This window comes from Vulpes lagopus, chromosome 19 (genome assembly GCF_018345385.1).
Source record: "Vulpes lagopus strain Blue_001 chromosome 19, ASM1834538v1, whole genome shotgun sequence".
Taxonomy (NCBI): Eukaryota; Metazoa; Chordata; class Mammalia; order Carnivora; family Canidae; genus Vulpes; species Vulpes lagopus.
In genome coordinates, this window is record NC_054842.1 from 38,506,249 (window position 1) to 38,521,399 (window position 15,151).

At 36.4% G+C, this 15,151-nt stretch overlaps 1 protein-coding gene across 6 annotated transcripts in view; it reads right to left on the minus strand.

Moving 5' to 3' along the window:
• The window catches only part of TFDP2 (transcription factor Dp-2), a 162,344-nt gene that overhangs the window by 30,219 nt on the left and 116,974 nt on the right, over positions 1–15,151 (minus strand). For 5 of the 6 annotated variants that reach the window (XM_041733854.1, XM_041733855.1, XM_041733852.1 and 2 more), the window contains 2 exons: positions 14,099–14,220; positions 12,616–12,663 (listed from right to left, as the gene is read on the minus strand). In XM_041733854.1, the coding sequence (XP_041589788.1) occupies positions 12,616–12,663; positions 14,099–14,220 (170 nt within the window). The remainder of the gene's footprint in view (positions 1–12,615; positions 12,664–14,098; positions 14,221–15,151) is intronic. The other variant, XM_041733856.1, reaches the window with a different exon arrangement.

Here is a 15,151-nt window from a genome sequence, read left to right on the forward strand (position 1 = left end):
TTCTCTTTAGGATACATAATGTGGTTCCTTCAACTAAAAAATTATAAGAGGACAGTGGTGGGAGGGAGAAAGGAGAGTGAAGGGAGAGAACAGGTACAGAACGAGACTCTACAGATTTTGTAATACATATAAATTTATTTAAATCCTGATTCAAATAGACTATAAACACACACATACACACACACCAAGTATGGGGGAGTCTGGGAAAATAGCCTTAATGTGGGAAGCCTGGGTGGCTCAGTGGTTGAGCACCTGCCTTCAGCTCAGGGTATGATCTTGGAGTCCTGGGATCTAATCCCACATCGGGCTCCATGCCTGGAGCCTGCTACTCCTTCTGCCTATGTCTCTGCCTCTCTCTCTCTCTCTCTCTCTCTCTCTCTCTCTGTCTCTCATGAATAAAATCATTAAAGAAGAAAAAAAGAAAATAGTATTAGCATAGTTTTCAAACCCTTCAAATCCCCACATAAAAACAGAGCAACTAAAAAAACAAAAAAACAAAAAAACAGAGCAACTAGATAGCAAAACCAAAATTCCTTGACAACATTTACAATAAAATTAGATGACAAGGTGTCCTCAGAATTCAAACCACCAAGAGCCAAAAAACCTACACAATAAAGAAATATTCAATGGGGCTGCATCTAATGAATTCAGAATAGGATAATCCCAAAATAGCCAGCAAGAATTTACAACAGGCCAATTTGAGAAGATCAGTTGAAACAAGGAGTTTTTACACCTCTTCAATGCCAGCTGAGTGCAAGGGCCACAATAATGCTGCAACAATCTAGTCTGTATGACTCTCACAACTGATATTCAAGAGAAAACAAGTACTAGATGTAGGCAAAGTATCCACAGCCAGTAAGAGTATCTGAAGAAGAAAATCAAAGCAAGAAAACAGAATTGATACTAAATGCTAAATTCAAGAAAATGTTCAGAAATAAAAGATAATAACCTACAATTGACAAATACCAAGACATTCTAATAAAATTCTGAATTTCAAAGAAAAAGAATTCTTTGTGCATCTAGAAGAAAAGAGTATCAGATTTTTCAACAGGAACGAATTATGCCAGAAAAAAATAAATATATTTAGGAAATTGAGAGAAAGTATGAACCAAGGATTTTTGTATCCAGTGAAACTGACTTAAACTCAAATACAAAATGCACAAACTCAGGGATTACTCTTCCCGAAGAAACCATTAGAGCACAAGTTTCAGACAATCAAAATGACTAGATACTCACATAATACCTGGTAATCCTATCTACAGTCATCTATAGATCTAAGGCTAAATGAAGTCTAGGAGGGAAAGAGGATAGTATACTAAAGTGGGTATATGCTCCAACACTGTGGATAAAGCATGACTATTAAAAAAATAAGGAGGGGGCACCTGGGTGGTACAGTCAGTTAAGCATCCAACTCCCGGTTTTAGCTCAGGTCATGATCTCAGGGTCTGAGATAAGACTCCCATGTGGGACTCCTTGCTCAGCCCGTGTCAGATTCCTCTCTCCCTCTCCCTCTGCCCCTACCCCCACTCCCCACACGTGTTCTTTCTCTATAAAATAAATATTAAAAAAAGAAAAGAACAGAGAGAACACAGAGAGTATATGCAAAAAATTTTTAAATGTTTTTAGTAACCACATTAATGGTAATATTAGTATTATTTGGGACACTGGGACATTAAGCAATATAATATGGGATAAAACCAATAAGAATATGGGATAAAACCAATCATATACACTAATTCTATTACTTTTTCATCCTCATGTCCTTAAAAATCAGGATTCTCACAATGGAAGAAAGGGAAATGAGATGTAACAGAAAAGAGGTTTAGCAAGATTTGAACTGGAAGTATCAATATGAACCCATTAAGTATTGTATCTGTGGGTATGTGTCTTAACTCTGTCCATTTAAAAGGACTGGAAAAAATTGACCAATCTAGTAGCAATGAACATCCGCAGCCCCCAGGAGGAGCCTGATATAAAATCCTCCCTAAGGGAAATCAGGGCTTCTTAGAGAAATGGCTGATTCCAGGTACAGGGCAGGAAATGGATAAGATGAACTTGGAACATCTTATAATATCAGGTAACAAGCATCAAAGACTACCAGAGTCATGTCAAAAGGACTTAAGATCAATTAGAAGAGGCTCCCAGTAGCCAAAGATGAAACAATTTAAGCTTCAATTGTGATAATAGGTGCAAAGTATGAAACCCATCGAGTATGTTCAAATTCATGAATTCATAATGATACTTTTAAAAGGGAAGAATTGGTCATCTATGGAAGAAGACCAGGAACAAATTCATCATCTTGAAAACTGGCCAATAAAGGGAGGAGATCCAGCATTTATTCTGCTTTCTTATAGGAACTGTACCTCCAGGTAAAAAAATAGTATATATATATATATACACACACACTATTGTGACTATATATATATATATATATATATATATATATATATATATAGTGCTAATAGTTAGAATAATACTAATTGCAACCCACAATAAATTAATAGTTACAACCATTAAGCATGACTGCATCAGCAATGTGCAAATCATAAAAAGAGAGACAATGTTAGAACATCCCACTATCTAGTCTTGCCAAGGATTAAACATCAGTCTGATAAAACATGCCAAACTACAGGAAATACAGAAAACAGAGGAATGTGTTTAGATGCACATGAGTACAAAAATCAATAAAATCTAGACTATGGAAACTGCACAAGTCAAACAGACTGGTTTCAACAACTAAAGTCTGAGGAAAATAATGGGACAGAATGGAGATCTATATATAAAACAGATATCAACTTTTTTTAACAGAATACTAAAATGTGGGAAAGGAGGCACCATTTAGGTAACAAAACTATTTAAACATTCAAGGAAGTGATTACTCTAAAAATCAGGGTAACATATTTAGGAGAGAGAGAGGGTATAGTGATTTGGATGGGACACATGAAGCGGCCTCTGGGTTCTACTTATTGATCTGGTGATTGTTATAAGACTATTTGCCCTGGGGATCCCTGGGTGGCGCAGCGGTTTGGCGCCTGCCTTTGGCCCAGGGCGCGATCCTGGAGACCCAGGATCGAATCCCACATCGGGCTCCCGGTGCATGGAGCCTGCTTCTTCCTCTGCCTGTGTCTCTGCCTCTCTCTCTCTCTCTCTCTCTCTCTCTCTCTCTCTCTCTCTCTCCGTGTGACTGTCATAAATAAATTTAAAAAAATAAAAAAAAAAGACTATTTGCCCTGAAGTATTTATTAGTCATATATTTGCTTTTTCATAATTTTCTGTATCTGAATCTTACAAAAAAAAAGCAAACAAAACGTCATTTGAAACAACTAGAAATTTGAATACTTACTACATATATAATACATATAGGAATTATTATTAATTTTCCTAGGTATAATGATATTGCAGATATGTCTAAAAAGGAGTCTTTTTAGATATAAGAGAGATTTATGATGAAAACGATTTGCTTTACAATAATATAGAAAGAGGTACATACAAAACGAGAAATGCCATGAATTATTGTTGAAATTCAGAGATATGCACGTAAGAGGTTCATGATACGAGTCATCTACTTCTGTATTTTAAATTCTCTATAAAGAGTTAAAAAAAAAAAGAAGAGAAAAAGAATAGTTTGAGCCTTGATTATTTACATTGATTTAGTCCTTAGCCTCAGTTTCCTATACTCTGCCCAGCTTTCTCAGGAAGGGGTCTTTATATATTACAATACCATATAAACACAAAGGAGAACTCAACATATACAATACATGACACTGGATCCTATGGCAGTTTTCATCTAGATGAATAAAAGAACCATCTACCCAATCACCCAAGCCAGAAACCAGAATCAACCTATGTTCTTCTAATGCCCTTCTTATCAAATCAATCTAATTCTATCAAATCTAATCTAATCTAGTCCTAAATAGCTTTTGAATTCAACTTCTCTGTGTTCCCAGTTCATCTAGTTCAGGTCTTCATAATCTCTCTCACAACAGAACTAGAGCCTTGCAAGTATTCTCCTTGTGCTGTCTAGAGGCATTCCAATCCTTCCTCCAGAGGACAGTTATGGTGATCTTTCTTTTTTACAGGTTTTATTTATTTGAGAGAAATAGAATGAGAGAATGAGAATGAGAATGAGAGAGAGAGAGAGAGAGAGTGTGTGTGTGTGTGTGTGTGTGTGTGAGCTATCATCAACAGGGGCGGAGGGGTTGTAGAGGGAGAGGGAAAAGCAGATTCCCTGCTGAGCACAGGGAGCTTGATGCGGGGCTCCATCCCAGTATCCCGGGATCATGACCCGAGCCAAAGGCAGCCGCTTAACTGACTGAGTCACCCAGATGCTTCCCATGGTGGTCTTTCTACATGAACTGGATCATGTCCTGTGCAGTTTAAAACCAGTGGTAGTGGCAAGTAGTAAATACTTACTGAATGCTGAGTATGTACTAGTCATTGTTCTAAGTACTTTCATTTTTTAAAAAAGACTTATTTGAGAGAGATAGCATGAGTGTGAGCATGTGAGCTCCCTCATCTGTGAGCAGAGGGAGGGGCAAAGGGAGAGGAGAATCTCAAGAAGACTCCCTGCTGAGCACAGAGCTCCACATAGGGCTCAATCTCAGGACCCCAAGATCATGACCTGAGCCAAAATCAAGAGTTGGATGCTTAACTGAGCCACCCAGATACCCCATAAGTAATTTTATTTTATTTTTTTAATATTTTATTTCTTTATTTTAGAAAGAGAGCATGAATGGGAAGGAGAAGGAGAAAGAATCCAAAGCAGACTCTGTACTGAGCATGGAGCCCCATGCAGGGCTCAATCCCACAACCTTGAGATCATGACACTGAGCCAAAACCAAGAGTCAGATGCTTAACAGACAGAGCCACCCAGGTGCCTCAATGAATTTCATTTTTTAAAAGAATCCACCAATTTGTTTGCTACATATATTTCCACACAAAGTCCACTCTACACTGATCTGCCCTTCAGTTTGGGGTATGTATGTATGTATGTATGTATTTATTTTTTAAAGATTTTATTTATTTATTCATGAGAAACAGAGAGAGACAGAGAGGCAGAGACATAGGCAGAGGGAGAAGCAGGCTCCATGCAGGGAGCCTGATGTGGAACTCGATCCCAGGATTCCAGGATCACGCCCTGAGCTGAAGGCGCTGCTAAACCACTGAGCCACCCAGGCTGCCCAGAGTTTAGGATATTTAAATACAAATGGCTAGCCACACATAAATTTATATAATTAGTACAAGTTAGGTGACAAAAATAAATAAGAATTACTAAAAATGGGAGTGCATGAGCTATTTTGAAAGAAATATGTTGTGTATGGGATTTTATATTTATGCTAAGAATTGGATAATGGTTTAAAGTAAATAAAATTCTCAACTTCATACTTATAAACTTTTTTAAGAGCCAGAGATGAAGCAGGATTGTTTTTCATGTAATCCTAGGACTTTTTTTTTTCTAGGACTTTTTAAAAAAAGGGAGCAATAAGATAATCATAGGGTAGTTTAGGGTGATTGCCTAACTAAATTTTCCCTGTACAGTCAGGCACACATAATTTTTTTTTTTTTTTTAAGATTTTACTTATCCATTTGAGAGAGACAGAGAACACTAGTAGAGGGGAGAGGCAGAGGGAGAAAGAGACTCCATGCTGAGCAGGGAGCCCAATGCAGGGCTCGATCCCAGGACCAGGAGATCATGATCTAAGCCGAAGGCATATACTTAATGATCTGAGCCACCTATGTGACCCAGACATGGATAATATTTAAAGGAAGAAACTACACACAGTCCTTAAATAGGAACAGTTAGACTTTTAACAGCTATTAAAAGTTGATGAGGGATCCCTGGGTGGCGCAGCGGTTTGGCGCCTGCCTTTGACCCAGGGCGTGATCCTGGAGACCGGGGATCGAATCCCACGTCAGGCTCCCGGTGCATGGAGCCTGCTTCTCCCTCTGCCTATGTCTCTGCCTCTCTCTCTCTCTCTCTCTCCCTCTGACTATCATAAATAAATAAAAAATTAAAAAAAAAAAAAAAAAGTTGATGAAGGGCAGCCTGGGGGGACTCAGCGGTTTAGCGCTGCCTTCAGCCCAGGGCCCGATCCTGGAGACCCGGGATCGAGTCCCATGTCAGGCTCCCTGCACGGAGCCTGCTTCTCCCTCTGCCTGTGCTTCTGACTCTCTCTTGCTCTCTGTGTTTCTCATGAATAAATTAATAATAATAATAAAAAGCTGATGAACATACTCTTGAAACAAATACAAGACCATATATAAGAATTTTATAAGATTATTCAGTACATGAAATGATAATAAACTTGAAGAAAACTGGTTAATATCAACCTTGGTTAACTATTAGCTACATATTTTCAACAGTTTATTTCATTTAACTCTGACCCACAGTATTCCTCCATCTAAAAAGGAGAACTACAAGTACGCATCTCACAAGACTGCTGTGAGGATTAAATGATACATCAGGTGATTTTTCTCTTCATGAGTTACCAGAATTTTCATAAGCAATACAAAACTGAAGGATACTTCTTAGCACTGGCTGAATCAAGAAATTAAGCTTGTTCTTTGGAAGGCTGGTAGAGCACCATGCCAAAACAAACCCAACCAATACTCACATTAAGATTTAAAAGAAATTAGAATAGCTAATACCTACGGTTCATAGATAGGAGATTGCTCTTACAACCAATTCTATAGAAGTTTCTCTGAAAGTTAAGGAACAATGCCTCCAGTAAAAGAAACATTAAAAGGTAAAAGGACTTAACAACAAAACAGCCCAATTAAAAAATGGGCAAGGGACTGGAATAGACATTTCTCCAAAGAAGATAAACAAATGGCCAATAAGCACATAAAAAGATGTTCAACATCAGTAATCATTAGGAAAATGCAGATCGAAATCACAATGAGATTAGGAAGGCTGTTATCAAAAACAAAAAGTGTTTTGAGAATGTGGAGAAAATGGAACCTTTGTAACATTGTTGGTGACAATTTAAAGGTACAGTCACTGTAGAAAGTATTAGGATCTTACCTCTATAATATATAAAGAACTCTTAAAACTCAATAACTAAAGACCAAAGGATATGGAAAGACTTCTTCAAAGAAGATATACTAAGATCCTATAAGCACATGAAAAGATGTCAACATCATTAGCCATTTAGGGAAATGAAAATCAAAACCATAATGAAATATAAGCAATTCACATCCACAAGGATGGCTATAATATAAAAGACGAATAATAAGCATCGGAAAGGATGTGGAGAAATTGGAACCTGTCACTGGTGGGAATGTAAAATGGTACAGCTACTCTGGAAGACAGCCTATCAGTTATTCAAAAGGCTAAAGAATTATCGTATGACCTTGCAATTCTATTCATACACATACACACACACACACACACACACACACACACAAGAGAAATGAAAACTTGTTCACCAATGTTCATAGTAGCATCAACTCAAATATCCAATGAACAAATACACAAAATGTGGTACATCCATACCATGGAGTAAAAGTGAATAATGTACTAATAATTAATATATGCCACAACATGGGTGAACCTTGAAAATATGCTAAATGAAAGAAGCCAATCACAAATATTATCAAGGCAGAGTTCTGTTTCCTTGAGATCAGTTCTCTAAGTTTCAGCCCTGGGGAACAAATGTCTTTGGTATAATATCTGTGTGTGTGTGGAAATGAAATGGGAGGTATAAGGGGATTTGAAGGGTTGGGAAGCTTCAACTGGCCCAGGTGTTTCTTGGATAGTCTTCATTTCATTGCCCTCATTACTTCCCTAATTCATTCTTGCTTTCTAAACTTGTCACTCCAAGCCTAGAGCTTCTCTGTATCAGTCAGCACAGGGAAGAATGGCTTCCATTTCTAATTTTGACTTCTATGCGCATATTTTGGGATGTGGATTTCTCTACTATCACTTGTCCTTCATTATAATAACATTGGCTTTCATCTTTTAATTGGAAAATCTTATCTCTACCACCTTTTACAGCACTTTTAGAAATGTATTTCCTTTTATTATTTTTTATGTGAAAATTTCAATAGGATTTTAGAGGTTGGGGTGTAAACATGGTGTTCAGTCTATCATCTTAAATTGAAAGCTCACTGTCTAAATCTTAAATAGAGTCTACACATTTTCTTAGAATCAAACTTTTTGAAACATCAAAGACCCTCTTTCCAAATAACACTAAAATATGGCCATAGGGTGTATAAGTGCTATGATCTCTATTAGTCCATAAATAAATTAAAAAATCAGTAGGAAGCACTCTTCACCAAACAGAGCCAAACTGAGAAATAAATAAATAAAACTAATTGGTATAGTTTGAAATGCATGTTAACTTTTATTAATAATTTCATTTGAAGTATTCAAAAGAATTGTACTCAAAGAATACTATCTTTCCAGGCAGTTAACTAGAACCCATAACCACTGTCTTTTTATATTTTCTCAATAATAACTTCTTTTTATTTACAAAAGTAACTTGTAGTATAAAACAGTATACCCCAGGGTAGAAGTTATTTAAAAATCTATCCTACTTAAATAATGAATTGTTATTCATATATAATAAAAACTTCATTTCCCATTTAAATGAGCCAACTAGAAGAGTTAAATCACAAAACAATTAAATTTGGTAATTCGATAAAATAATTTAGGAAAAAATCCTAAACTTTCCAGGCAGTATGTATCCATGATATGTGTGGAAGGGAAGAAGGGGTCTGAAATGGGAAATAAATGTTTATTCGTTATGGATCTTCACTCTCTCCCTCTTTGGGTTGTATCATTCAGGCTTGTGACCATTTACATGCTGATGATCCTACTTATATACTAATGATATCACTTAGGTAGTAACTAATAAACTTATTGAACTTCATATATCCAAAACAAAATTCCTTCCCAAACCTATACTGAACTACAGTAATGTAAAGGGCATAAATATTCACTAGCTTTTCATGCAAAAAAAAACAAGAGCTATCCTTCATTTCTCCTCTTCCTTCCTTGAATCTATCAATAAATCTTCTTGGTTCTACCACCATCATTTACCCATTTTTTTCCATCTTGATGACCAGGCCACTGCCCCCTGTAATAGCCTTCTGATTTTCCTGCTTCTGTTCTGTTCTTGTCTCCTTAGTATCCACTTATCCCTCAGCAGCCAATGTGACTTATACCATTTCCCTGCTTTAAAATCCTCCTTAGAAAAGAAACCAAATTTCCTAATAGGACCTACAAGGCCTTTCAACATGACCTGATTCCTGCCTACCTTTCCACCCTCATGTCCTAATACCCTTTGCCTTTCTCACTATCTCCAGGCTACTGTGCTTCTCCAAATACATCAACCTGTTTCCTCATTCAGGAGCTTTACATTTGCCATTCCCTCTGCCCAGGATCCCTGGCAACCCCACCTCACCTAAGCTATTTACATGCCTGACTTCTTTGCTTTCAAATATCACTTCCTTAGAGATGTCTTCTCCAAAGCAGCCACCATCATCTTTATTTTTTTGTATATCATCTATCATAATGTAAAAATAATCTTATTTATTACCCCTCCAATATAAGCTAAGGGCAGACTTATTTATTATTCCCTCCAATACTTAGAACAGTTAATAGATATTTAAAATGTTTGCTGAATAAATGAACAATTTCTTAAACATCACTGAAGCAGTACAGATATTAACTATACTGATTTTGATTATTAGATTATAGTTTAAATTATATTAGTTTACTATAAATAAGTGGAGTTTTAACTTTCCACCGACAAAAAGACATTAAGATTACATGAGCATAAAAGAAGAATACAACACCACTGTGCTAAGTCTTATTCATTTAAGATAGGAATGGAGGAAAAAAAAAAAAAAAGCTAGGAATGGAGAAAAACACCCAGGGGCTGCCATCACTGCCCGTGGGGCACCCAGGACCTTCTTCCCTCAGCAGAGATCCAAAAAGGCAAATAAGATCATTTGGAAGAGATACATGTAGAAGACACCATCAGATTCTGTCCATAGGTGGAAAGAGAAAGTGAGCAAACATCTTTCAGGATCAAAACTCCAGACAAGACCAGAAAGGGGGTTTTCACAGCGTCTTCCATAAGCTCTTTGAAAATAAGTCCAGTGGATCAGAACGTGGAAAAAAAATTAATGAGAATCCCTCAATGGATCCTTCATCCACAAAAAAAAAATTTCTTCAGAAACTGACTTGCTCTAACAAATGACCTTAACAAAGGAACAGCTGTGTAAAACATACTTAAAGTTGTACTGCCAAGTGGTAAGATGAGGATAAAAAGCCTCATATATTGATGTATAAATGTCAATATATTGATGTATAAATCTCTGAAGAAAACAAATACAAATACTTACATATGATACTAAATCAACAGGAGACACTGAAGACATAAAGATCAGCCTATGATTGAGAGCTAGCTTACTAAACCTCAACACTGGGAGAAGGGAAACAAGGACGTTTCACCGAGTTATAGAAAAACAAAATGCATTTGGAGGAAAATAAGCATTTGTAAGAAAAAAAAAAAAAAAAAAAAAGAAAATCACATGTAATAATCTCTGTGACCTGCTTGATTGGGGAGCTGAGGGGCAGGATTCATTTCAGTAAAGTTATATTAAAAAAATAAAAAGAATAAAAAATCACTAAAAAAAAAAAGTCACTGTATCATATGCAAAAAGGGAAAAAGTTGAATCAGTGTTTATGCCAATAAATTTAATCTGGCACTTTTTTTTTTAAAGATTTTATTTATTTATTCATGAGAGATGCAGAGAGAGAGGCAGAGACACAGGCAGAGGGAGAAGCAGGCTCCAAGCAGGGAGCCCAATGTGGGACTTGATCCTGGGACTCCTGGATCATGCTCTGAGCCAAAGGCAGATGTTCAACCACTGAGCCACCCTGGCATCCCCATAAGAAAGACTTCTAAATCACATATAGAAGTGCCAGTATAGGGATGCCTGGGTGGCTCAGTGGTTGAGCATCTGCCTTCCGCTCAAGTTGTGATCCCAGGGTCCTGGGATCCAGTCCCACATCGGACTCCCCACAGGGAGCCTGCTTCTCCCTCTGCCTATGTTTATGCCTCTCTCTGTGTGTCTCTCATGAATAAATAAATAAAATCTTAAGAAAAAAAAAAGAAGTCTCTCTTATGAAGGAGTGTAAAGAGAATCTTGTTTATACTGTTTGCAATACATAAGTGCCACCAATCATAACTAATGAATAGTCCCAGGTTAAGGCCTTAAACATTGCTAAATACATCTGTAAGAACTTGTATTGCTGCCCTTTCTGAGGATAAATACAGAAAAAGACCAGTAGGACTTGGAAAGAGGAATTTCCATTAGAGAGAAAAGAACATTTCGCTATATATCCCAATATGATACAGCAATTCCTTAGACATGATTTTATCTGTTCAAAACTGTTAAGAACCAAGAAGCAAGCAACAAATGCCACAAAGGAACTTAAGGACAGCTGGGGCATATGCAAGAAAACACACATTTTTATATACATAGCCTCAAGATCCTCACTCAGAGCCTTTTTATTTTTATTTTAGGGTGAATTCTAACAGATTTGGCCATCTAGCTTCTCAGTGCACAGCAAATCAGAGGTAGCAAACTAGAAAATAGGAAAGACAGAAAACTATTATATTGAGAGCAGATGACCTAACAAAAAGAGATTAAAACACCACTGGAAAAAGTCACAAAATCTTAGAATCAAAAATAAAATTTAAAAAGCATAGCTGGCAAAGTTTTATTTAAAAGAATAACAATCTTAGGGCGCCTGGGTGGCTCAGCTGGTTAAGCGTCTGACTCTTGGTTTCTGCTCAGGTGATGATCTTGGGGTCGAGAGGTAGAGCCCTGCACTGGGCTTTATGCTCAGTGGAGAATCTGCTTCTTTCCCTCTCCCTTTGCTCCTCCCCCCAATGTGTGCATGCTCTCTCTTTCTCAAATAAACCTTTAAAAAAAATAGTAACGACATTACAAAATTCTTGCCTTGAAGACAATGTCTTATTTTAACATAGCGCAACATTAACATGGTACCCCACAGAGTGGCTTGCATGGCACACTGAACTTGGAAGTTCAAATCATGACCCTATAATGATCGTTTTTAACCCTGGAGTTAATGACTCGGTGGACATTCCTAGGACATTCAACACTTCATAGGTGATTCTGATGCACACTGAGCAGCACTGTCCTAACAGTCTAAGAAAAGGTTACACAGAACTTGACAAATTAGTTAAGAAAGAAGTGAGAACTTATTATCATCCTTAAATGTGTTCAATAAAACTTGTTTTAAAAAAGTTTGGGCAGGTTGAGGTAATGTGGAGTAGTATGCACTCTGGTCAAACACTTCATCTCCCAAAAGGAGGGAGAGGACTAAATGACACATTACCAACAGCCAATCTACTCATAGGGTAATTTCTTTTGAAACCATGTAAATATAATGAATATATGCAATGGTAAGTAAAGTAGAACACTCAGTGAAAGGCATGAAATAAAGGCAGAAACTCAATGAAGTTAAAGTTATGTGAAGAAAAACAGCTCTAATTAAACTAGAATAGTCTGGACACCAAACTCCTCTCTACACGGTAGCATCTCCCAAACAAAATACTTAACACTTATACTCACCTTTCTGAAAAATCAGAATCTATAAATTCTCTAGCTCGTTTTCTATCACTAAAAAGAAAAAAAAAGATAGCATAAAAAGAACAGGTATTTAAACACAACCTCATTTCATGAATAATTTATTGTAACCTGTCTAATTCCACAGTGAATATATCCAAACAAACAAAAAAAATCTAACAAATAGAAAAGGTATGTCCATAAAATAAAAACGTGAATTTTATCATAGGACCAAGAAATCACAACACAATAAATGTTACCAGAGGATCAAAAAGATCACAGTATAATAGCATAGTCTAAATTGAGCTCAATGAATATGGGAGGAAAATATTGCAGACTTAGAAAGGAGAAGGCACAGAAAAGTATTAGTCACTACAGAATGACTGAGCAAATATTCTACCCCCAATATAAAGCACAGCCGGGGCTGAAAATATCCAAACCCTGGTCATCTCCAAAGCGGGCCAACAGGACTGGCATGGATTTGGCTTTCATATTATAATTTCTCAGGGTCCTGCAGAAATCTAAGGTACCTTTCAGATCCTACATGGGGTAAGGACTGAATAAAGGCCATGGAATTATATAGATGATTGTGTCATTTCATCTTATTTGATAGTGAAAAAGTATGTACACCTATGAAACTCTTCTGTCTCGTGTGTGTATATATACGTGAACATATATATGGCTTAAAACACTTTGCCAGGATTTTTTCATTAATTCATTTAACATCCTGGAAACAAGAAAGCTCTGAAGCAACCAAGATTTACTGTCTGCTTGCTAGAACTCACAATGTTAAGTCAAAGACAGAACTACCAATATAGTACACCACCATGGAAATAATTTCTAAAGTGACAAAATGAAGTTTTGAATCCTTTAATTATTTCTTTTTCTTTTATGGAAAGATGAAATGCTAAAACGAGAAGGAGCAGAGAAAGGCTGGGTGAGAGTATTTTACAGGCGGAGATGAAACATGTAAAAGTCTGATACTAAAAGTGGTAAATGAGTAGCACAAAAGATACTGATTTAATTGTCCAGTGTTTCAAAAGATCAAGAGAAAACTCAGTAAAATTTTTAATATATTTGGCCTCTTTTTCCTAGTTCCTTTTCTGGTATTTAAGGAAACAAAAATTCACAGGGGAAATTCTGAGTACAGCTAGCACTTACTATGTAACTGTTTTCTTATGTTTGTTAAAACAATATAAAGTATAGTTTTTGCATCTCCAAAGCACCTAAATGTCATAATCATAAAAAGTAGTCAGAAGATAAGGCTAAAAATTATTGTATTGTTTTTCTCTATTTAAAAATGGCTGATCTAGAAATGATTTATATCTAAGATATAAAGTAAAATAAAATATATGGCTTTAAAGGCAACACATTATTTTTTAAGGACTAGGCCAACACAAAACAAGAATGGAAGACAAGATAGTGAGAGGAAAAGATCACAGCTCTAAAAAAAAGTTTTAAAAATGGTAACTTGCAACAACACTCTTACCCTGGGACCCAGCCAGTAGCTTCTGCTATGTGTGTCTGAGTAACCATTGCTGGTGCAGGGGTATATGGACTCCCAATCAGAACACTTGCTGAACTGGTTAGTCTCTGTGGTGTGCTTATAATCTATAAAGTTAGAACACAGAAAATAATATTCTCAGTTATTAAGAAAATCACACAGGCAGAAAATAATGTTGATTGCTAACCTACATATAAAAGTGAAATCTTACTGCCTAAAATGTACTTAATATCAATCATCTAAAACATAAGTTTTCATTCACTTACTTTCTAGGATCTTAAAGCACAAGTATTTTAAATACTGACATGAGGTCACAATATAGGTTTCAGCAAGTGAACATCAATTTGGAAGGATTAAGTTGACAATTAATAATGTTTTAAAAAATCAGAAAACCAAAAAGCTTTGAGATTACAGAACCTAACTGTAGTTGAACTTGATGTATTCAAACTAGGGCAACAGTAAATCAGATCTTCGTGTCCAAAATATATACAAAGGCATTATACAATTTGAATTATTATACATAGATACAATTTTATCTTCTTTTCTCAAGAGCATTTCCTTATGTCATTAAATATTCTTCAAAGACATTTTAAATACAGTGAAACATTTCATCATGTGGATTTATTATCCCCTACTGTTAGATATATATTCAAATAGCCAACATTATAAGCAATGCTGTGATGAGCATCTTTGTACAATGATCTGGGCCTTAATTTCTACTTCCTAAGGACAGACTCTAGAAAGGTAATTAATGGAACTAAGGATACAGACTTTTTAAAAAAGTTTCTTTCTTTTTTTTTTTTAAAGACTTTATTTATTTATTCATGAGAGACACAGAGAGAGAGAGGCAAAGGGAGAAGCAGACTCCATGCAGGGAGCCTGATGTGAAACTCGATCCCGGGACTCCAGGATCACACCCTGAGCCGAAGGCAGATGCCCAACGGCTGAGCCACCCAGGCTCCCACAAAAAAAGTTTCTTGATATGTCAAATTGCCAAATTTGACTACCAAATTGCTGTCCAGGGATCCCTGGGTGGCG